At 41.6% G+C, this 24,370-nt stretch overlaps 1 protein-coding gene across 4 annotated transcripts in view; it reads left to right on the top strand.

The window, feature by feature from the left end:
• The first annotated feature begins 3,957 nt into the window (after positions 1–3,957).
• Positions 3,958–24,370, top strand: part of klhl25 (kelch like family member 25) — a 65,582-nt gene continuing 45,169 nt past the window's right edge. Inside the window, exon 1 of one of the 4 annotated variants that reach the window (XM_042495651.2) lies at positions 3,958–4,107. Coding sequence is in view for 1 of the 4 variants with exons in the window: in XM_088080629.1 (XP_087936755.1) it covers positions 11,473–11,536 (64 nt within the window). In the remaining 3 variants the exon portion in view is untranslated. Of the gene's footprint in view, positions 4,108–11,457; positions 11,537–24,370 lie in introns of those variants that run through there. The other 3 variants (XM_088080628.1, XM_088080627.1, XM_088080629.1) reach the window with 3 other exon arrangements.

Raw genomic sequence — 24,370 nt, 5'->3', positions numbered from 1 at the left:
TTGATAAGAGTCCCATGCGTATATTGATGGTCTAGGCGTGGCTCATGATAATGGCAGTAGAAGGTTGCGTCAAGCACGATTATGGCATCGGCGCAACCAGGACCCATAACACAGGCGTAGCCAGATAGGACCACAGCAATAACAAAACCAAGACCAGGATCATGAACTGGTTGGTAATTTTTACAATGATGATAACTAAACAGGGTAAACAAAAATGGATATTAGTATGACATAATGTTTGTGATGATGATGACAATTATGATGATGAGCCAGACAAACTCATAGCACGCCACAGCGACATCACTCAGGTCAGCAAAGGCACACTGGTTGTTGAAAGAAAAATATTAACTTGCAAAAACTTTTTATCAAAGGAAGAGTTGAAATCTGTTATGTGTGTATGTTGTGTTGTCTGGTAGTCTACCAAAACCAAAAACATATTTATAAAAAAAATCTTAATTTTTACAGAATACCAATAAGAAACAATCTGGTTAATGCAAAACACAGACCTCTTTGACTGCAAGCCATCTTAAGAAATGTAAATGTAAAGAAGAACATCAATAATTGCTGACTTTGCAGTACTCATTCTATATCAGATAGGCCCAAAATCAGCAAACCTACATCACTTGAGACAGATTTAATTAGCAATATGTCAATATCACATGATATGTATGTTTGTGTACTCATTAGGATCTGAATATCTTTGAGTCTTAGCTCGGACATTGCTTAATTATGCTCACATGTTGTCTTTGTAATGTTTAAATGTACCGAGTTAAAATTTTATGAAGTAGCTGACATTCTCTGTCCTGGTAAAAAAAAAAATGATAATAATAATTGAATTAAGAATTAAACTGCTCTACACTTAATGCAATTAACAAAATGTGTTATCATACGATACAACAAACTTATTTGTAGGAGAGGCATCTATGGACTTCAGCAGTTGAGACTTTGTTTTGTCAGTCTTCCCCCACCTAACACAGATTGAAACCAACACTGCCAGTGCAAGACTTGAGAGGTAAACATATAGCAATTTGACCAGATTTATTAGAACGTGTTGATAATTGTGTGTGTCTCTTTTTAAATAGATTTGAGGGGAAAAGAAAACGGGATGAATCCACTCACCACAGACCACTGATGGATGGTGGTGGACAGCAGTCCCTAATAGAAGATGAGAATGCATAGGAATGTATGGTGAAGCTTTGCACTGTTAAGAACCTCTAAGACTCTATTGTGACACTACAATAAATTATTCTCAATGTGTGGTGTTGGAAAATTTAGTTTAACATGATTATTTTTGACACATGGTGAGTGGTGAAACCATATTCAAGTCTTCTCTTCCAGAAGCCGCAGTCCCAGAGGTTGTCTTAACCTACATGACAACAGCAACAAACTGAAATCGGAGAATGAGCAACTAAAAGAAAAAACTGAAACACACTGAGTTTTCAAAAGCAAAGCAGCAGTGTTCTCTTTGTCACAGGTTTAACCAGTGTAATTTTTGAGTTGTGGATCCTTAAACTTTCGGGAGGCACTGAGGCTGTCCGTGGCGCCACGCGGCGTCATTATAGACCGCCGAGCGGCACCTGCTGCAGCAGCCTGTTACACAAACGGGCGGCGTTACACTCAAGAACACAGACAGGGGGAACCTGTCATATCATTATGATATGCCACAGAACAACATCAGGTTGAAACGCTGCTGGTGACGATGTAATATAAGGAGCAAGACGGGTGGTGGCTGGGTCCAACCACGGACTGGTCTTGCTTCTGTAGTCCAGCGCTGCCTGCAAAATGTATAGAAGGATATGAATAAAGATTTGGATACAGATTGGAACATTGTGCCAGGCAGCTCTTTGGGCTTCTACTCCTCCATATTGTACATGTGCTTTTCATACACCAGAGGGCAATGTTGTAATATGTTTGAAAGAGAAAGGAAAGGGCTGATAAAACAGATTTAGTCTGGCCATCAAAAAAAAAAAAACACTTTGTAGACCGAATCCTTGCTACCTTGGATGGCCTTCATCACCTGAGGGGTGAAGTTCCCCAGAGCCAGGCTCTCTTTGACTGAGCTGCTCAACACACCCTAAAGCCTCAGTCAGAGATAACAAGTACCGCCAAGGTGGTTATCAGCCGTCTCTGTTAACACAGGCTGTCCTCCTCAGGCTCTGTGCATGTTCCTGTCAACCAAGTCAGCTCTTGAAAATGATTGATAATGTAGCCTACATCCTCTGGTTGGGCCCTTCTGGCCATTCCAAATTCAAGGCTTAAATCTAAAGTTGACCGTGCTTTTGCCATCAGGGCCCCTCGGCATTGGAGTTACCTGCCTTAGAAGATAAGACTCACAGAATCAGTGACTTCTTAAATGTTTTCTTTAAACCCATTTCTATAGATTTGCTTTTATATGATGTTGTCTTTTAATTGATCTTTTTATTCCATCTTGTCTGGCCCTTGTTTGTCATTATTGTCTGGCTTCTCTTGTTATATTGCCTCTGGGTTTTCTTGCATCTGCTTTGCTTTGTTTGTGAAAGCACTTTGTAAACTCTGTGTTTAAAGGTACTATATCAGTAAAGTTCTTATTCTTATGTGTATTTTTATTCATATTATTACTTCCACCTTTGAAGAATATTTTTTTTGAGTATTACAGTCAAAGCAACACTGGCTTCGGTGAAGGTGTGAGAGGAACGCTGGCAGATAATTACTAAATATATGAATTCCCAGATGAATATTTGTATTGTATCACTCTGTTTATTTCTAACATGACAGCTGAACATCATGCAGCTCTGAAACTTAAAGATTGACACAGCAGATTTCAACATTATACTCAAGAACTGCATTTCCATACTGAGCTGATTGCTGATTTTAGAAAGAACAAGGCAAAGACACACACCCCTGTCTACATCAGAGAAGCTGAGTTGGAGCAAGTGAACAGCTATAGGTTCCTTGGAATTACTATCACTGAGATATGTACAATTTCTTTCAAAAAGATGGGAAAAGGGCAATGGGCAACTTAGTAAGAAATGTCCTGCATATTGGGAGAAATTAGCAGATTTGGAAAATTATTTCTAAAAATATTGGAACAAATGTCAATGAAAGAGAGAAAAAACTAGGGAAAGAAATTACTTATAATTATCATTATTACAATTATGAAAAATGATGTAGCAGAATTATTATAATTATACATTTTTCTCAAGTCATGTCATTTTGTGTTTACTACTTTCTTTTTTGTTTATTTGTTTGTTTGTTGTTGTTTTGGGGATTGTTTTTATTGTTGGTTTTTTTTTATTTATTTATTTATTTTTACTATTTTTTAGATAATTTTCTTTCACTTTTCACTAATTTCTTGCTAACTTTGGGGTAATTCCTTCTGTCACTGTTCATTGACTTCTTCCCATGTTTTGAAAGAAATCAGGCAAATTTGGTTTCAGGTTTCAAAGGGTTAAGAGAGAGCCACCTTTGTATGATTTATACTCTAGCTTTAGACTCAACATATCTTACTAACCCATTTCTGAGTTATTATTATTATTATTATTATTATTATTATTATTATCAATATCATTATTATTATTATTATTATTATTATTAGTAATAGTGGTAGTAGTACATCATCATCATTATTAGTCTATAGTTATTATTAAATCAACTACGAAGTAGTAATAATAATACTTATGTTTTTTGCAACATGTAGGCCCCCCATAATAAGAGCCCAGCCTGCTATTGTTTTGCTGCCGCCATTAATATCAGTTCTCCACTAAGTTGATTGACTGATACAGCTCTAGAAAATACCACCTACTTTGGGTCGACCTATTTGATTGGTCTTGGCTTCAGTTTTGCATAAAGTAAACCATGTGAATTGGTCTGATGTAATGTCAGTCGCGTTCAGCAAACCCCCTTAAAAATCCCGCCCACTGTGACTCTGATTGGCTGAGAGGTCAGCCTGCATCGGGTTCACACCGGTGATTGGCTCGAAAGACGTCTCGTAACCCACCCAAACCAGTCAAACAGGCAGAGACGGCCAGAATTATACAAGCCATTGTCACAGAAATATCATGTTTTTATCAACGAAGCCGAAGCGATACATTCTGTGGATATAACTTGACACCTCCAAGTATTATAACTGTGAGTAAAACAGCCATTTGTATTTGTCCTGAGCCTGCTGACAGTCACAGACACTGAGAGGGCTGGCAGGGAGCTGCCTCAACTATATTGTTGTCAGAGAAAGGAGCTAATTAAACGTTAACGGTAGCGTTTTATCACTTCAGGACATCCGAACCACTTTATTAACTCCTTGAAACGGCGTTGAGTCGAAGATAAACTCTTTGTATGGTGGTTATTACCACCACAGCGTGTGATTGCTGGGAGACAAGTAAGGGTAGTGAAGTTGCAATGCCCCGGTATGGCTGTCAGCAACACTCAACTTGGTGCATAACGTTACATTAGCAGGGTTAGCTCAACCTTGTTTACTGTGTGGAGTTCAAGTGAAACTTTTGTTATTTTCCATTTGAAGATATGGACACATCTATTTGAAAGCTCGCTGTAATGTTTATCTATCGACAGTTAACAGTTACAAATACAGCTTCACTATCCAATAACAACGACACGCTGTCCGGATGCAATAGGAGCAAGTTATTCACAAATTAGCTAGCAAGCTAACCACTGTTAGCTAATTCCTAATCGCCGAGAGGCTGTTTGCAGTTTGAACCAACTCGTCTATTTAGGCTTGAGCATATTTTTTGCACAATGAAGTCACCCTAGTGTGTATATGTCTAATAACTCTGCAATGCAATACAAGAAAATGTCTGAATCCAAACAGTTCTTAAAGGTTTTATTCTATTTTTATAAAATAACAAAGTAAACAGTCTAATCACAATTATCATAATTACACTAAGTACATTTGTCAACAAAATGACAAACTAAAATATGTCTCCTGAATTACGCATATATCACATTTCACAAGGTCTGCCATGATATGATTTCGATACGTTTTGCTATAGGGGCCAGCGAGTCAGCCGATATTATATGCTCATTTAACACAGTCGGTTACAGAAGAAGCTGCCACCCCTTTTTTTTGCTTTTGTCAAGAAAAGATATAAACAACATAAAAAATAATAATATCATAATTAATAATTGTACATAATGAAAATAACCGTTCAGGATCACAGAAAAAACAACAGTCTTTTGGAAGTCACGTTACCTCACATATACAACATGCTGACGGTAGCATAAGCCTGTGGCACTTTGCATTGCATACATTAACTTGGAGGCTAGCACCTCTACTCATAACTTAACCAATTTACATGTATTATTTACGCTTTCACTTACTCACTGCTGGTTGAAGTCACTGCATCTCTGAACAGAACAGCATGGATGAATTTCAGCCTGCATGCACGTTTTTTCAGTCTAACAATGTTGAAACAGAGCAGCTAATGTTGCTGTTGCAAGAAGTTAGCGAATTGAGATGCCTGGCTTTGTTTACATATGGTATGTGCTCTGTCTCTCTGTCAAAACATTTCCACACTGATGTAGGGCTGGGCGATATGAAAATTATCAAGATTATTATTTTCATATCAGTCGGTATTGATATATTTCATCAATATATCAGTATATATCAAATCACTATTTATGTCAAGCTTAAAGGTTCCCTTTTACTCCTAAGTTAGATATGATATCATAAGGTTCATTTTCATTTAAATATTCATTTTCTATCAGACATTGAACATCACAAAATATACTGTAGAACAGACATCACCAACTGGCGGTCCAGTTACTGAAATTTCCTCCCAGCAAAAGTACCTCATACCTAAAATCAGTATCACAATTAATTGAACATTTTACTTTGATTACGATTAATGAATGATTATTTTGTTATTCTCTTTTTTTTGTGGTTTGTTTTTTGCCCTCATAGTTCACTGACAATTTCATTTGACCATGGTGTGTTGGAGTGTAATAAACATATGATTTATTATTAGTTATTAAATTTTCCAGCATTATTTAAAAATTAAAAGCTCCATCTTAAACAAATTTCAGTTAAATTTAAGCACACTGTGCTAATAATAGGCCAACCTCTCCTGATTGCAGGACTGTGACTTGAACCTCTGTGAATCCTCTGTGAAATGTCTGTGTTATTAATCATTTTACTCAGGGGAAAAAAAAACCTTTTGAGTAGGCCTACTTCTCCTATAGCTGCCAACAGCTTGCCAACATTCCCAGTGAGAGAAAGGGTGAAAATAAGATCATGTGCTTGTGGCCCCAGGCCCCCAAAACATTACATCTGCCCCTGGTAATAATAATGAGAGCTCAGCGGGAGAGGCTGAATGAGACTTCAAAGGTTAAGTTTGATTAAACCTGAAACTACCACAAAGTAGTCTCTAAATGGCAATTTCCACCTCTGTAAATTTGGCAGTTTTAGACACTTTGGTGCTGAAGACGCTCCGCTCTGTTTGTCTGTCTCACTGCACTGCTGTCTATCAGCTGTTTGATCCGTGATAATGAAACACTGTGGAAGCACATACTACGGTTGTCAAACACTCTAGAGTGAAATTCGGGGAACTAAATGCAGCAAACTTTATTAACCTCAAATGCGGCAAACCCTATTATCATTGGCTGTTTGCCTAATATCGCTATTTTATCAACTATGTCTCATATTTCAGATGAGGAAAAGTTATTTCACGATTGATATTGTTATTGTTTTGTCGCCCAACCCTACACTGATGATTTATTTTTGAGTAAATCCCCATTATGTTTCTCTTGGCTGCTTGTCAACATCTGCCTGGCGCTGTGTGAAGTGACACAAAATTTCAAAATAAAGGCGCATCTGAAAGAGGATGATATGGATTTATGTAGTGATGCACGATTATGATTTATTCAACCGATACCGATATCCAGTAATTTCCAGCTTCTCGTGGCCGAAAAAATACCGATGACCGACAATTTCCTTTTGTTTGTTTTTCATTACCTGAAGATATTAAAGGCTGAGATGTAGTGAGTACAGATGAATGTAAGATTATACTTCTTACCTAACCAGAAGTAACTGACATCGCTACAGTTAACACAACAAAAACAAAGACAGTTCTTACTCTTGAAATGGCTATTTTGTTTTTTAAAATGAAATGCTCTGACAATCTGTCAAATCAGAGTAACTGTAAATTGTATCACTCAGTTAAAAAATGAAAGCTTTTATACAACCAAAAGCCTACAGATGATTAGTCTGTTGAAAAAACAAATACAGGTAGATAGTAGACTGTTGTGACCTCCAAAATATTATCTGTGTTGAATACAAAAACGATGAATACATCAAGATAAATAACTTTTCATCTTTCAAACACTAAAACCATTTAATTCTAGCTTCTTCTGTTCTTTTTTTATTAACATCCGAATTTGTGCATTTTCATCAAAAAACGACAGTTCTCCTCTTATTTTCTTATGTCAACTTGACTTGTACAAAAATAATGCCGAAAATAATATTCTGTTTGAGTTATAGTGGAACTATAGAGTGAAACATTCCCCAAAATGACAGTAAGCACTGCAGCTACAGAACAGTCCCTAAGTAACGGCTTTGTTGTTATCTCTGCATATTTCCATGTTGTTCTGCTCGTTGGGAGTTGGAAGGAATCAAACATCAGACGTCAATTTATTCTTTCAACATAACCGAGCAGGAAACACACTACACCGTGTGCAGCGTGTCCTCTCATCATTGTCACACACACACTGAGAAGGAAGAGAGAGTGCGGCAGCTTACACCAGTGTTCAGCTGTTACTATAAGCATCGAGTATGGCAATAAATGACAGTATATTTCCTCCTTGTTCCCTGATGATCTAAATAAGTATGTAAATGTTTATCATGTTGTGTTTTTTAAAACAACCCCCCTGAGAGGGTCCGCAAAAGCCGGTAAATAGCGATAAAGCCGTGAGTAGTTCTCTCCTCCTGTCACCCTGGGACCTTAGATCATTTTGTTCTTTTCTTTTTGGACATGGAAAAGGTTGCTTTACTGCACAACGGACTAGAGTGAAAACACAGATTGATGGAAAATCATTGGGCCGATAATTATTGGTCCCGATAAGTATTGTGCATCCCTAGATTGATGATTACACTTTGCATCAATGTTTAGCTATTGTTGCTCATTCATAGATATATCAATGCAGATCGATGGATCATCAAACCCCTACCCAGTAGCAGCCTGTCTAAAGAGGAAAATGAGCCCCACCTATAGCAGCTGCAAAATTAGAGTGATGCTCACATGAATAATTATAATTCTACAATACAATAGCCTATACAATATTCTAAAATGAGCCATTCTTCACAATGATTAGTTTGACTTTTTGTTTTTGCTTTTGTACTATTATGGCAGTCAGATTTAGAATGCAGAACTTTTACTTGTAAGTATCTCTGCACTACTGTATTGCTACTTCTATTTGAGAATAAATCAGAATACTTTTTCCACCACTTCGTCTTTCTTCTGCTGGCTTCATTTTCTGTCCATACTCTATTATTTTCCTTTTCCTGCGGTAAATGTCATTAAAGTTGACATTTTGTAACACTGGCCAGTAAGAGGCTCAGTGCTGTACATTTTACAAATGGAACAGCTCATTTCACTGTTTTAAGTTTGAGTATGTATGTATTCTGATCCAGTTAACTAGTGTCTTTGGACTGCTGCTTAGGAATGTTACTGGTACCTGTCTGAGAGCTTGAGGATTAGCAGTGTTGACATTAACATCTCTGGGACTCTGGGACTGTTTGCACCAGTCATTTTTGGCTCTGCTCCTTTTCTCTGAGAATAAAAATATACATTTTAGCCTATGGTCCATAGTTATATGCCTTCAAGTTGACATCGTTGAACCCTGTCTCTATATGCCACTGAGAGGTGCTGCGACAGAAAAAGGGGTTTGTAGCCTTGTAGAGGGAGACTGCGTCATATGACCTGTCCAGGGGTGGATTTTGGACCCTCTGATACAGCATTCCAGCCAGTCCGCTCATGGGCCACAATCTGCACCAAACAGCTGAACATCATTGTGATTAGTGGGAATGTCTTGCTTTGTAAGAGCCAGAATGTGTAAATACTGCGCTTTTTTGCATTTTGCTGTTCAGATTTCAGGACCACATAGCTCCAGGGTGTTTGTTTGACAGGCTGCATGTATGGGTCCTCTGTTGAGTGGTAGCATCACTGTGTTGCACAGATCCATGAGAATGGAACTCCTCAGTGCACTTTGAGCCATTCATCACTCTCAGATATGACCTTAATGAAATGTGTTCCCTCATATCAGTCAACAGTATACCACATCCTTTTTGTTAATTAAGTTCAGTAGATTTTACCTCAGACATTGTGCTGTCGGAGTATCACTTTCTGTTATCTTTTCAAGGCAACTTGAATAAAGTTATTACTCATCCACATCTAAATATGGTATGCAACAATTTACACACATTTTTGCTTCAACAAAATTTAAAACAGGAAATTACAACTTGTCCTTTATCCTGCTACACTTTTAGAGTTGAAGGAAAAGTTGATTAAGATTAAGTTAAGTTGAAATCACCAGCAACTTAAAAAATTCCATCCGGTTGCTTAGGCATGCTGCTGCTGGTGGCATCATACAATTCCTGCAGAGCATGTTTTGAATTTGCATCAGAGTCTTGTGTCCTTGTGGCTCCGAACAAAGTCCGACCATTGCTTTATCCAGGATCTTAGGGGTTAACCATGTCACTATGAAGATATGTACAGACCTGTCTCTGATTTCCCGTTGCTGCGTGAGCCTCAATCACATCTAATCCACTTTATTCTCCTGTGACCAGACATTAGCCAGAAAAAGGCTTGGTAGAGGAACAGCTCTCGGTCCAAGTCGGGTCAGCCTCGCCCAGGTGCCGGCTCTCCTCCCTCTCTTTGTCCGGCGCTTATGTTTTCATTTCTCCCCTCTGGTCTGACTGGCCGCTCAGCGTATGCCCTTAGTGGCAATCATCTCGCGGTCTCTTGCATCATGCATCTACTTGTTCTATCGTCGTTATAGTGTCATAGCATAGCATAGTAGGGCTGGGCACTAAATCGGCTTTATCAGTTAATGTGAATTTGTGCGTTAGGATGAAAATCTAGATTTTCCCTTTGACTTCCTCCACCGCTCTCTTTGGGTTTCCATACTTCATAGTGGGCTGCGGCGTCCCCCCTCCTAGAGGTACATACACACAACAACAGAGCAGCAAGCGTTAATGACAGTGAAGAGTACGTTCCCAAAGAAGGCACAGTCTTGGCAGTTGTTTGTAATGATTTATAACAACAACAAGTGGGAGAAATGTGTCAGCGTCAGCCCACAAACAGCTGGTAAAAAGCAGCCAACGTTAGTGTTGTCGTTTTCCTGTTGTATCCGGTATGACAGGAAAGCCACCTGCTGCAAAGCTGTTACTGATGCAGTCACTGCATATCGCTAAAAATACAGTGCCAGTATTTACAATGGAAAAACCTGGGTTTATCCACATGCTAAAAACCATCCACCCCATCTATGTGCTACCAAGCTGCCCTGCCTCATCTGTATGACGGCACACGTGAAAAAAACACTTAAGAGCTAGAGGGGATGTAGTTTGACTCCGCTATAACAGACCTGTGTTCCAGTCATTTGAATTCAACCAACAGCATTATTTGGTAACATGGAACTAATTTTGAACAATGATTGTGCGATTTCAGCATTGGTCACTTTCAAAACTTGACTGTTTCAACTGCAAATCTGTACAATATGAAAAATTGACTTGAAGCCTTCTACAATTTTCAGTTTGCCTTTGTTCATTTTTATTGCTAAAATCTTGTTTTGAGTATTTTTTTGTCATTTGTAGTTTGTTTTTAGGAGGGAAAAAAATAAATTAAAATTAATTATCATGTTTGGTGTGAAAAAATCAAAGATTTTGTTTTTAGGCCACATCGCTCAGCCCTACTTGTAAAAGTTAGGGCTTCCTTAGTCACACACACACACACACACACACACACACACACACACACACACACACACACACACATAGTGGCCATGGGCAACAAGTCCAGTGGTGCAGCTATGCTAACTGTGGGTAAACAAGCGCAGGCCAAATGACTACCAGCCTCTTTACAAGGACTCAGTCTATTCAGCAACTCTGTTGATATTCCACTGGTGAGCTGAGCTACTGCAAGACATGATTTTTTTTGTGTTTGTGTGAGAGAGAGACAGAGGGAGAGATTTAACACTTGACTATGTCATCTTTCGTGTAATGTCCTTGTTTTAACACTAAATTTCATGATGTGAAATGCTGACGTTGTTGATGGTGAGACCTGTGTGAGGAAAATACCAAATAGTGAGGGGCTGCTCTGCTGTGCATTGAAACACTTTTGTTCATGTAAAGGTGATCTCTGCATGATTTGGCAATGCATATCACTGCCTTCACCTCTTCATACCTCTTACTACTTTATAATATGTGTTGATACATGCCATGCAGTGCGTATTCGTTTGTGTTCACTAGTCCTGTGGAGCAGTCTGGGGATGCAGAGCCCCTTTCACCTCTTCACTGTCAGTGCCTGTGCCTGGGTCAGCAACCTCTTTCACCGTAAGTTAGCCTGCGAGCGGAATTAAGCCCCTAAACCCTTTTTATTATTACTTTTAAGTTATTTAAGTTATGTCCGCCTGCCCCTGCACCGTCAGCCACTTTATTGGTACACCTAAGAACTTTATATAATCTTTCTCTGCTTGTGATGGTTTTTTCCACACATCTGCGCTTGTTTCCTGCATTGTACTTTCAACTGCCCTACCACAACATGAGCTAACATTGTTCTGATATTCCACTTAACAATTTAATTGTCAGAGAATAATCAACAAAATTCTGATTATCGTTTAAGTCATTAATAAAACAAAACTGAAAATTAAACTACACCCATTTAAAAAATGTATACATGTTATTCCTAGGTCAGTGACAGTCCCACAGCACCTATAAAGTTTGTTACAGACAGTGAATGGTGTGATGTTGTGGATGACACTAAGAGCAGTCAGGGGAATGTTCTAAGTATTTGGGGAACATTTTCTGTTTCAGGACTGAGAACAGAAAACTACGATAGAATAAAGCTAATTTGGGTATAAAAAAGAAAACAAAAAACAGGCTCCCATGTATTGTCTATGGAGCAGCCGTAGGGCTGTCCCTTGAAAGTTGGAGATTTGGATCATCAGTCAAAGACCCTTCAGTTGACTGAGATTGCTTTTTTCTTGTCAGTTTGTTGTGCTGTGTACTGCAGTGTAATCTGGAGGCCAAAATGTCCCCAGATTTTGCTGCAGAGTGAGTGCTCTTCACCTTTAAGCTACTCATTCGTACAAGCTGGCAGTGACATGCAGGCAGTGACACAGGCAGAGGGAGAGGGAGACTGTATAGTGTTGTGAAGAAGTGGTGAATTTACAGTTTACAGCAAGTTGATATTATACAGTCTCAGGCTTTTGTTTGAGATCTAGTGTTGGAAAAAAATTAATTTGCGATCTGTTATTAGCACTGTTAGCTTGTTTACTATATTACATGAATGCTGCTGTCACAGTGAATGTCCCACTGAGCCCTGTTCATACTTTGAAACTTCATATGGAAAAAAAAAAATTGTTGAATAATCATTTTCAATTGAACTGCCGAGTCTTATTCATCTGGCATACTTCTGAGTCTACTACTTTATTTGCATGTGTAGCGGTTCTTATACTCCTCTTGTGTTGTGTAATCAATGGCAAGGCAGACTTTTTCACCGTGGCGGCAGTTTATTCTTATCTGGCATGGAAATTCAACACACAGTCAGTCCAGCTAGCCCCATACATACACATACACAGCCCGGGGGCAGCGAGGTCCAACTGTTCAACCAATCCACAAATGAACACAAAACAACACAAAGCGTACCTGGCATGGAAATTCAACACACAGTCAGTCCAGCTCGCCCCATACATACACATACACAGCTGCAAGAGCAAGATGAAAAGAAAGTGCAAGTTAGCTAACATGTGTAACTTTAGCCATTTGCGAACAGAAATAAAAGACAAATATCGTCAACCTTTCAAAAAAAAGGCTCGACCGTACGGGAGCTTCATGATTCAAAAACAACTTAAACCACTCCTCAACATCAAAATGAAAGCAATTAATATAAAACAAAGACAGAGGTCACACTCGTGCACCTACCCCGGAGGCAGCGAGGTCCAACTGTTGTTACCCCCCGGGGTGCACAACCCCAAACCACAGGGGTGCTGCCTCCACTTACAATTGGAAACCCCAGCTCCCGTGCTCCGCAGTGTGTTCCATATGGCAAGTGGGATCAATTATCGCTTAACTCCGTTACACATGGCAGCATATTTAGATGCAGCAGCCAGTAGCTCCGCAAATCCTTGCTTCTTTTTTGTTATATTTGTCTATTTTTTCTAATACCATGGCCCCTTCTGCTGAAGCATGACTTTTCTATTAGTCAGGACCGAAAATTGAAAAAGCCCCTTAGAAAACAACATGGTAGGCATTTTTGAGGAAAAGCATTTTAAGCATTGTTTCTATATGATTTTTTAGTGCTGAATCCATTTCTGCCGGTTGCCCAGCTGTAAAAGTTACCGTTTAGTCATAATTATTGATTAATTAGCATAATTATTGATTAATCGCCCAAAGTTAGAAATTGCTATCAGTTTCCTATTTGTTAATATTATATATATGATTGTTTGGTATCATTGTAAAGGGGACCTTCTAGCCTTTAATTTAAGCCCATATTTGTATCTTTCTGACAAACACAGAGGTCACATGACCTCTTTAAACCATAAATTACACACATTTTCCCACAATTTTCGCATAAACTATATAGTTTCTTTTATCCCCGTGGGATCAAGGGATATCAAGGACCCAAATGCCAACAATCTCAGTAACAAATAGACTTTGAGGATTCAGGAAATGTATGATATTTCTTTGTGAGAGGTTATTGTGAGCCTTAAAATAGCAGTAACCGGCTCAGGCCCATTCACCTCCATTCATTCTTTGCACCAGCATTATGTAAACAAAAAAACCCACACCAATTGTTTAGATGTAATGATATTATTACTAATACTAATGCAATGATAATCAAAGGCCAGGTAGACATTTTTCATCCTTTATAATCAGTAAAATTCACTGAACATGGCAACTAATTACAAATAGAAATAGTAATGATTAAAACAAAACAGCATTACAGGTTCTTTGTGATCATATTTTTTTTCCCTTCAGTGCATTACATATTCATGCAAACGCCACTTGACTTTCGGCACTGACAAGATGCAGTGCATGGCTTTGGCTTACAGCCACATCGGGCTGTCTTGCATCCAGTTGTGCAGCCACAGGTCACTAGCTCCTCACAGGCATCTGGAACTGCAGGCAACGACAGGAGTTCAGGAACAAGCACATTGTTCTCCATCTTCCATCCCATATTTTCAGGGGGTGGCAGCACCGGGTACTGCAAGTGGGCCTGCCGCCAAACCAAAGTCTGGAAGTGAACACGCTGGATGTGAAATTTCAAAGCATCTCTGGTGGGTAGCAGTCTCTCTATGGTCATGCCTTTGACAAACATGCCCAAACGGACTTCATTGATGTTGTTTGTGTTGTTTGCACCATATAATTTACAGAAAAACATTTCTGTATCCATGATGGTGGAGTCACTAAGCTCAGGACCTTCACCAAGCCCCTTGAGTAGATGGCTGTGCTGTCTAAACACATTCCAGCAGGTCTTCTTTGTGTGTCCTGAAATGTATGATGTCAAGTCACTCCCAGTGAGTGCATGGAAACCTGGAAGTAGCTCAAGAACCTCTTCTTCCATCTGCAGCTTTTCCACAACTGCATGATGGGGATGTACTTTCTGTCCTTTGCTGTCCTTGCTTTCATCCAGATTTGTTGGCATGGTATTCTGTGGAAGTAGGCGATCAGCAGAATCAAGACATCGGTGTCTCTTGCAGACACAACAATGGTTTCTGCTCTGCTTCTAATGCAGTGAAGAACATTTCTTCTTCATGTTTAGCTTCCAAGCTGTCTGTGTCAAAGTTTGGGTCAGTAGCTTCGACCCTCTCTTCATCGCTGAAACCACCTGCAGCAACTATGGTTTTGTTTGCTGGTGCCCTCAGAATCAGCTGTTGGGAGAGAAAGCGAGCCATGTCTGCCTTGTTGTCTTGGTGAGCAATGAAGTTCTCCCACTTTGCAGGAAGCGGTAAATCTGAATTCCAGGAATTAACAATAGCTAGCTCGTAAATAGAAACTAGCTTAAAGCTATGGATAATCTAGCTAGCTATCTTTAATCTATGGAATTCACTGATTTCAAATAACTTCATTGATTTACATAAACACATTCATCAAATAAAAAACAAGTGTTAGTTACCTTAGATGGATACCAACAAAGTAATGAAAGCTGTCAGCATGCGTGTTGGCCTCTTGTCTGCAGTAACTCCCTTGTCGGGTTACTGAATGCAGTAAACAGAGAGGAGGGGAGAAACTAAACTGAAAGTGCCGGACGAAAAGAGGGAAAAGAGTCGATATCATGGTGAGGCTGGCCTGACTTGGAGTGGGAGCTGTTCCTCCACCAATCCTTCTTCTGTCTAGTGTCTGATTGCAGGAGAGTGAAGTGGATGAGATGTGATTTTGGCTCACTCAGCAACAGGAGATCTGGGACTGCTCTACGCACATCTTCACAGAGACATGGTTAACACCTGACATCCCAGATCAAGCTCTTGCACTGGATGAAATGACCTTGTGGGAGCCATTTGGACACAAGACTCTGATGCAAGTTCAAAAAATGCACTGAGATGGAATCCTCATAGTAGCTGCTGATTTTAATGAACTCAACCTTCAACTCCAAAAATGTAGCAAGTTAAAGAATAATTGTAATTCATTTTTTAAACTTTGTTTCAAAAATGACTAATAAACCCACCTACCTTTTACCTTATGACATCAAAAGTTTTAGACTTCCTTCTCTGGTTTCTGGCTTTGAGAGGGAGTAGCTCATGTTCACAAATATTGACAAATATTGTTGTTCTTAATTTAGGTGTTGTTTCCCTTTAAAAGCTCTCAGCTTGTCACTTGTGAGAAATTTCTCCTTGTTTTTCTGTTTCATATAGTTGTACATGGTTGATTTTTGTGTTGTTGGTTGGACAAACAAAAAAGTTACTTTGGTTTTGTATGTGAGCCTGTGAGCATTTACTTCCTGGAAAGAGAATCTAAGCTTGATTCCTCTCAGACAATCCAGTGAGCATCTACACACTTCACTATGTGATACAAAAATGATAGAAGTAAACTTGTGACAATATAAATCACTGCCATTTCAATCTAGTTGCAGTTTAACATTGTTTCAGGTTTGATTCAAGAGGATTTAGCATCTTTCCTTGTCCATGAAGTGGAGTAGATTTGAGTGAATCATGTAGAGAGGGACTCAACAGTTTTTCCTCCTATTTAGATGATGTAGAGATACATCTGAAAAATAAGCCTCCTGCCACTCTAACTCTTACTAGGGCATAGATACACTGGCTCACCTTTGGCCTGTTTTCAACGAGGATGAACTTTGAAGTGCTGCTATCTGGGCACCCTTTATGCAAGTTCCTGGATAAGTGTCATACATGTAAATGTTGTTTTTTTAATGCCAATATGGGCTGAAGTCCTTGTAAATAAATTGGCTGTCTGTTAGAGCTTAAGCAATCGAAAACAGGAATTTTGTGAATTGTAATTGTACTATGAGACTAAGCTACAAAAGAGCAAGATAAAGAGAGTTGGTGCAACACAGCTGTCTGTGCTATATATTTGACTGCACAACTTTGCGCAACAGACAAGATATCACACAAAAATGGAAACCTGGGATTTATTATCATTGTCCTTGGAACTAATGGGTCAGACTGGTTTCCAGGTTGTGGGATTGATCATCACCAGCAGTTCAAGTGGAAAGAGACCAGTCTTTCGCCCTGAATAGCAAAGAAAAAGGTAATAACAGAATGCTTCAATAAAAAGATAGCAGAGAATAAGAACAACCTGCAGAAACTATTAAACATCCTGTATACAGTAATAGACTCAAGTCAAAGACACGTTACCTTAACCTAAATGTAGGAGGCACAGTTACATCTTGACATAGTCAAAGTAGCATAGCCAACACATGGGTTAAAAAGATGACTTGTCAGTTAAGGTGTCATTCTACAAACAGTAAGGAATCCAGGCTGATATGTATCCAGGCTGGTAAGTGTCCGAAATTAATGTACTACAAAAGCTGCAAGATGAAACATCCATATCTGGATGTCCACAATCACAGTATAGCAGGGCCAGACATATAAATGCACAGTCTGTCCTTGACTGAGTGAAAGAGTGATGATGAAGTACACAATTGATTTGTCGATGCTGCAGTTTCCCCAGTGGTTTATGCTCTTTGAAAATGATCATAGGCCCATTACATCCTTGTGAGGCTTCTACAGTTAGGCATGGACACTACTCACTACTTTAATTCAAAGGTAGCTTTTAGGGATGTCAACATCTACACGTGTAAACGGGTACACGGATAACAAATCATAACCGTTCAGAAAAATCAATAACCGTTTACACGTAATTTTTTCCTCTCCTCCTCCTCGTTCATTTCTCACCAATAGTATTTTTAGGGGTGATAATGTTGCCTGAAAGCTTAAGATAATAACATTAACTAACTATACACTTAAATGTTCCCACTAATGCAGTTATCCACATACAAAATAGATGCACAGGTGGCAATGTTACGTTGATATTAAAAAAAAAACGCAGCCACAGCCAGTGTCGTGTCACTTCAAGTTGACTCGGGGCCGCATGGACAACAAGCAACAAGCGATGAACAAGCGGAGCTTAAAAAAATATATTGTACAAAAGTGAGCAATAGTTAAAACAATGATTAAAAAAGAAGGTTAAACCTTTTCCAGCTTTCACTTGTACGTTTTCTTGCCTGTCAAAATTGATGATTTTATTTTCAACTCATTTTACTCTCTGTCATAAGTAGGTCTAAGCCTTAAATGGTGAGATGGATTGCCTACTTTTTAAGTTCTGTTCGCTGAATAAACGTTTTTGTCCGATAACTAACTACTGGAATGGCTTTGATTTAATGAGATTAGGAGATATTTGTATTGGAGACAGAACCATCTAGTGGTTATATAGCGCAACTGCGATAGAAAAAGATCATAAATCGTGTAACCGGGTACACGTCGGTTAGAAGTCCCGTTTACACGTGTAGAAAAAATTGTAAACGTTGACACCCCTAGTAGCTTGTATGTCACTTCAGTACACTTTGAGAAAAGAAATTTCTTGGACCACTTCAGAAAATTGCGGACAAACATTAAGATCCAGGAGTTCACATTCTTGACACTACCACTGACTTATCTGTTGAACAGTTTGGCCACAATTAGCAAATACACAGTCCAGCCATATACCAGGTTTCCACCTATTTGTTCACAAAGTTTTAAGTCAACACAAGCCACACGACCATACTATGACTATTTTAGACAAAATGCAATTGACATATTCATTTAATGCCAACATGTCTTATCATTTAGCCCACAGTTTCACTTATTGTAGGCTATCATTTGCAAACAAATTCAAAGTAATTCCAGCCATTTAGTGTCAGCATGGAGGATAATTAGTGGCACTGCATCATAGTGTTGCACAGTATACCAATACCAGAAAAGTATTGCAGCACCAGATATTCAAAATGGTACAGTACCACCTTTTATTGATACTGATACTTTATGAATGATAGCGGTTTAATCAGAGCCGTGTTTCTCTGCCAGTGACAGTGAGCCTGTGTTTATGAGAGTGTGCTGTTCAGGGCTCTGCTTTCACTCTGCAGGTGAAGGGCATGTGTGTGTGTGTGTGAGTGTGTGTGTGCTGTTCCAAGCTGTGCTTTCACTCCCACCACGCCTTGTGGGCATGTCAAACAAGTGCTTGCTTTTTTGGTGAGAAGCAGAAAGAGAGCCATGGCTGCTGCTTAGGTGTCAGATGCTCATCTTGCCATGCAACCATGGCTTGTAGATAAAGCAGCCACACAGAGCGAAATATGGCAGTATTTTGCTTACATTGCCAACAGCCAGGGCAGCCCCATGGACACCACAAAGCCCATGTGTAAAGGGTATTTTACACCCAAGCAGATTAAGGGAGCAAACACGTCCAATGGCAAAGCATCTCGCCGACAGACATGCTGACTTGTTTAAGGAGTTCAAAAGGCGACAGATTGGTTAGCAAATGTGATATATAAGAGACCTCTTTTCACAAGGAGGTGTATTTTGTAGTTTGTGTTCAGTCTACTTTATTGCACAGTGGTAGTATGCAAATAAACAATCCTGGGTTTGACCTTTTATTTTCACATATTGACAGACTAAAAGTTACTGTCATTTGTGTGTATTGTTTTATACACTATCAATGTGAATTATTAAACTGTTGAAACTAACATTAGCAACATTTATGTATATTACCCACCAAACCCCTCCCTGAGCTACCACCTTATTGTGGTTGAGGGGTTTGCGTGCCCCAGTGATCCTAGGAGCTCAGTTGTCGGGGGCTTTATGCCCCTGTTAGGGTCACCCATGGCAAACAGGTCCTAGGGGAGGGACCAGACAAAGTGTAGCACACCGGACCCCTTATGATGAGAAAGAAAAATGGTCCAAAGTGTCCCTCACCCGGATGGCCCCCCCGATCTGAACCCAAGTGGTGTTTTGTTATTGGACTTCTGTGCTCTCCACAGAATGTTCATAACAAACACCATGTTCAAGCATAAGGGTGTCCATATGCACACTTGGCATCAGGGCACCCTAGGCCGCAGTTTGATGATTGACTTTGCAGTCACATTGTTGGACTTGCGGCCTTATGTCTTGGACACTCGGGTGAAGAGAGGGGCGGAGCTGTCAACTGAACACCACCTGGTGGTGAGTTGGCTCCAATGGTGGGGAGGTAGCCGGTCAGACCTGGCAGACCCAAACGCATTATGAGGGTCTGCTGGGAATGTCTGGCAGAGTCTCCCATCAGAAGGAGCTTCAACTCCCACCTCCGGAAGAGCTTCGACCATGTCCCAGGGGAGGCGGGGGACATTGAGTCCAAGTGGGCCATGTTCCGTGCCTCCATTGCTGAGGTGGCCGACCGGTGCTGTGGCCGTAAGGTGGTCGGTGCCTGTCGGGGCGGCAACACCCAAACCCGTTGGTGGACACTGGTGGTAAGGGATGCCGTCAAGCTGAAGAATGAGTCCTATCGGGCCTTCTTGGCCTTTGGGACTCCGGAGGCAGCAGACAGGTACCGACAGGCCAAGCGGAGTGCAGCTACGGCGGTTGCTGAGGCGAAAACCTGGGTGTGGGAGGAGTTTGGTGAGGCCATGGAAAATGACTTCCAGACGGCTTCGAAGAGGTTCTGGACCACCATCCGGCATCTCAGGAGGGGGAAGCGGTGTTCTGTCGACACTGTGTATGGTGGGGACGGGGCGCTGCTGACCTCGACTCAGGACATTGTGGATCGGTGGAAGGAATACTTCGAAGACCTCCTCAAGGGCCTGGGGACTCGGGGGTGGGCTCTTCCATCTCTGGGGCTGAGGTTGCTGAGGTGGTCAAAAAGCTCCTCGGTGGCAGGGCCCCGGGGGTGGATGAGGTCCCGCCTGGAGTTCCTTAAGGCCCTGGATGTTGTGGGGCTGTCGTGGTTGACACGACTCTACAACATTGCATGGACATTGGGGGGAGTGCCTCTGGACTGGCAGACTGGTCCCTCTTTTTAAGGAGGGTGTGTTCCAACTACAGGGGGATCACACTCCTCAGCCTCCCTGGTAAGGTCTATTCAGGGGTACTAGAGAGGAGGGTCTGCCGGACAGTCAAACCCCGGATTCAGGAGGAGCAATGCGGTTTTCGCCCCGGTTGTGGAACTGTGGACCAGCTCTGGACCCTTTGCAGGGTCCTTGAGGGTGCATTTGAGTTTGCCCAACCAGTCTACATGTGCTTTGTGGACCTGGAGAAGGCATTTGACCGTGTCCCTCGGGGAGTCCTGTGGGGGGTTCTCTGGGAATATGGAGTTTCGGACCCCCTGGTACGGGCTGTCCATTCACTATATGACCGGTGCCAGAGCTTGGTCCGCATTGCCGGCAGTAAGTAGGACTTGTTTCCGGTGAGGGTTGGACTCCGCCAGGACTGCCCTTTGTCACCGACTCTGTTCATAACTTTTATGGACAGAATTTCAAGGCGCAGCCAGGGTGTTGAGGGGGTCCAGTTTGGTGACCTTAGGATTGGGTCCCTGCTTTTTGCAGATGATGTGGTCCTGTTGGCTTCATCAGGCCGTGACCTCCAGCTCTCACTGGATCGGTTCGCAGCCAAGTGTGAAGTGGCCGGGATGAGAATCAGCACCTCCAAATCCGAGGCCATGGTTCTCAGCCGGAAAAGAGTGGAGTGCCCTCTCCAGATCGAGGATGAAATCCTGCCCCAAGTGGAGGTGTACCTCGGGGTCTTGTTCACGAGTGAGGGGAAGGATGGAGCGGGAGATCGACAGGCGGATCGGTATAGCCTCTGCAGTAATGCGGACTATGCACCGATCTGTTGTGGTGAAGAGAGCTGAGCCGAAAGGCAAAGCTCTCGATTTACCAGTCGATCTTCGTTCCTACCCTCACCTATGGTCACAAGCTTAGAATGAGAAAGAGCAAGATCGCGGGTACAAGCGGCCGAAATGAGCTTCCTCCGTAGGGTGGCTGGGCTCTCCCTGAGAGATAGGGTGAGAAGCTTGGTGATCCGGAAGGAGCTCGGAGTAGAGCCGCTGCTCCTCCGCGTTGAGAAGAGCCAGATGAGGTGGCTTAGGCATCTAATTAGGATGCCTCCTGGACGCCTCCCTGGTGAGGTGTTCAGGGCATGTCCCACTGGTAGGAGGCCACGGGGAAGACCCAGGATACCCTGGAGAGACTATGTCTCTCGGCTGGCCTGGGAATGCCTCGGGATCCCCTGGTAAGAGCTGGAAGAAGTGGCCGGGGAGAGGGAAGTCTGGGCTTCCCTGCTTAGTCTGCTGCCCCCACGATCCGACTCCGGATAAGCGGAAGAAAATGGATAGATGGATGGATACCCACCACACAAGGCACCCAAACACATGGCAGCAAAATTTGCAACAAGCCAGCTTAGGCTGCTGTGTTTGAACACTACACAAAATATGACAAAGACTCAAAAAATGCTAAAAGACTGAACAGAGCAGTAGCTGAGTTTAGCTGTATTGATACCTCTGTATCAATACTGTATTGATACCTCATCTTTTTTCAGATGGCAGCAGGGTGAACAGACTGTGGCTGGGGTGGCTGCTGTCTTTCAGTATCGTTTGTTCTCTGTGCAGACACCTCACTTCGCCAAGGTAGCTGATGCTCTGCAGATGGGAACCAATGATGTTCTGGGCAGTTTTGATCACCTGCTGTAGAGCCTTTCTGTCCTTGGCTGTGCACGAGCCATGCCAGTTGGTGATGTTTCCAGTCAGTATGCTTTCTATTGCTCCTCTGTAGTAGCTAACCAGGATCTTGCTCTTGAATTTAACCTTCCTAAGTTCCCTTGAAAGTAGAGCCTTTTCTGTGCTTTTTTTAACCTGGGTGGTGATGTGACAAAGATAGGCTCTCAGTGATAGTAATTCCAAGGAACCCATAGCTGTTCACCTGCTCCACCTCAGCTCCACTGATATAGACAGGGGTGTGTGTCTTTCCCTCCTTCTTTCTAAAATCAACAACTAGCTCCTTGGTTTTACTGATGTTGAGCAGTAGGTTGTTTTCTGTGCACCACTCTGCAAGATTGTTGATTTCTTCCCAATATGAACTCTCATCGCTATTTATAATACGGCCAATGATGGTGGTGTAGTCTGGGTACTTCACAATAGTTCTCCTGATGCCTGGGGGTGCAGACATGGGTGTAAAGTGTGAACAGGAGGGGGCTGAGCACACTGTCCTGGGGAGTTCCAGTGTTGAGCACTAATGTAGAGGAGGTGTGACTGCCAATTCAAATTCTATGAGGCACGGCAATAATAGAAACAGATGTATGTCATATTACAAATGTGTTAAGTTCATCCGACAGCGTGGCCTCACATATGATGGGGGCACTCCTACTTCTGTAGCCTGTGACATTTTGAAACGCCTGCTACATATCTTTTGTGCTGCTGCTGTTGAGGTCTCTCTCCAGTCTCTGCTGGTGTCTCCTCTTAGCCTCCTTGTACCCTGACTGAAAGGCAGTCCTTTGTCCTTTTAGCGCTGAGAAGAGTCTTCACCTTCCCATTCATCCAGGCTTTCTGGTTAGGGAATGATGTCACCATCCTTGTGATCACCACACGTCACAGAAGATGCATAGTCCTCAAGATCGATCATCTTTGAACATTTGCCAATCTGTACGCTCTAAAACAGTCCTCTAGAGCTGCTGTGGGTTCATCTGTCCACAATCTAACAGTTTAAACTGCTGGTTTGTCTCTTTTTATCAGCTGACAATATGTTGGCAGAAGGAGCAGAGAAATATGATCTGACAGGCCAAAGTGAGGTCATGGGTGGACTTTGTAGCTGTATTGAATATTTGTATAGATATGGTCCAGGATATTTTTTCCTCTGGGGATCTGGGCATGCTGGTGGAATTTAGGTAAAACAGATTTGAGGTCAGTTTGATAATAATAATAATAATAATAATAATAATAATAATGATGCATTTTATTTATAGGTGCCTTTCTTGACACTCAAGGTCACCTTACATCATCAACATAAAAGCAGACACAATATTAAAAAGACAAAATAAAATATAGAAATACAATATAAAATTAGACAATGCAATTGTGATCAGAGGGAGTAAGCCAGTTTAAACAGATGGGTTTTGAGCTTGGATTTGAAATGTGGTAGTGAGTCTGAGTTACGGAGGTCAGGTGGGAGTGAGTTCCAGAGCTGGGGAGCAGAGCGGCTGAATGCTCTGCTCCCCATGGTAACAAGACGGCGGGGGGATGAGGGGGACGAGGGGGACGTGGGTGTAGCAATGTGGAGGAGGTCAGAGAGATATGGTGGGGCAAGGTTGTGGACAGCTTTGAAGGTAAGGAGGAGTATTTTGTAGTTGATGCGGTATGTGATGGGGAGCCAATGTAGCTGTTGTAGAATAGGTGTGATGTGATGGATTAAAGGGGTGCGTGTAATGATACGGGCAGCTGAGTTTTGGACCAGTTGTAGTTTATGGAGGGTTTTATGTGGAAGGCCAAAGAGAAGAGAGTTGCAATAATCTAAACGGGAGGTGACCAGACTGTGAACAAGAACAGCAGTTGAGTGAGGAGTAAGAGAAGGACGAAGCCGGTTGATGTTACGAAGATGGAAGTAGGCAGACCGAGTGATATTATTGACATGGGAGGCGAAGGAGAGGGTGCTGTCGAGGATGATACCCAGACTCTTAACCTGAGGGGAGGGAGAGATGGAGAAGTTATCGACGGGTA

This window comes from Plectropomus leopardus, chromosome 7, assembly GCF_026936395.1.
Source record: "Plectropomus leopardus strain MGB_pleo_1.0 chromosome 7, ASM2693639v1, whole genome shotgun sequence".
NCBI lineage: Eukaryota > Metazoa > Chordata > Actinopteri > Perciformes > Serranidae > Plectropomus > Plectropomus leopardus.
This window is presented reverse-complemented; position numbering and strand designations above follow the sequence as displayed.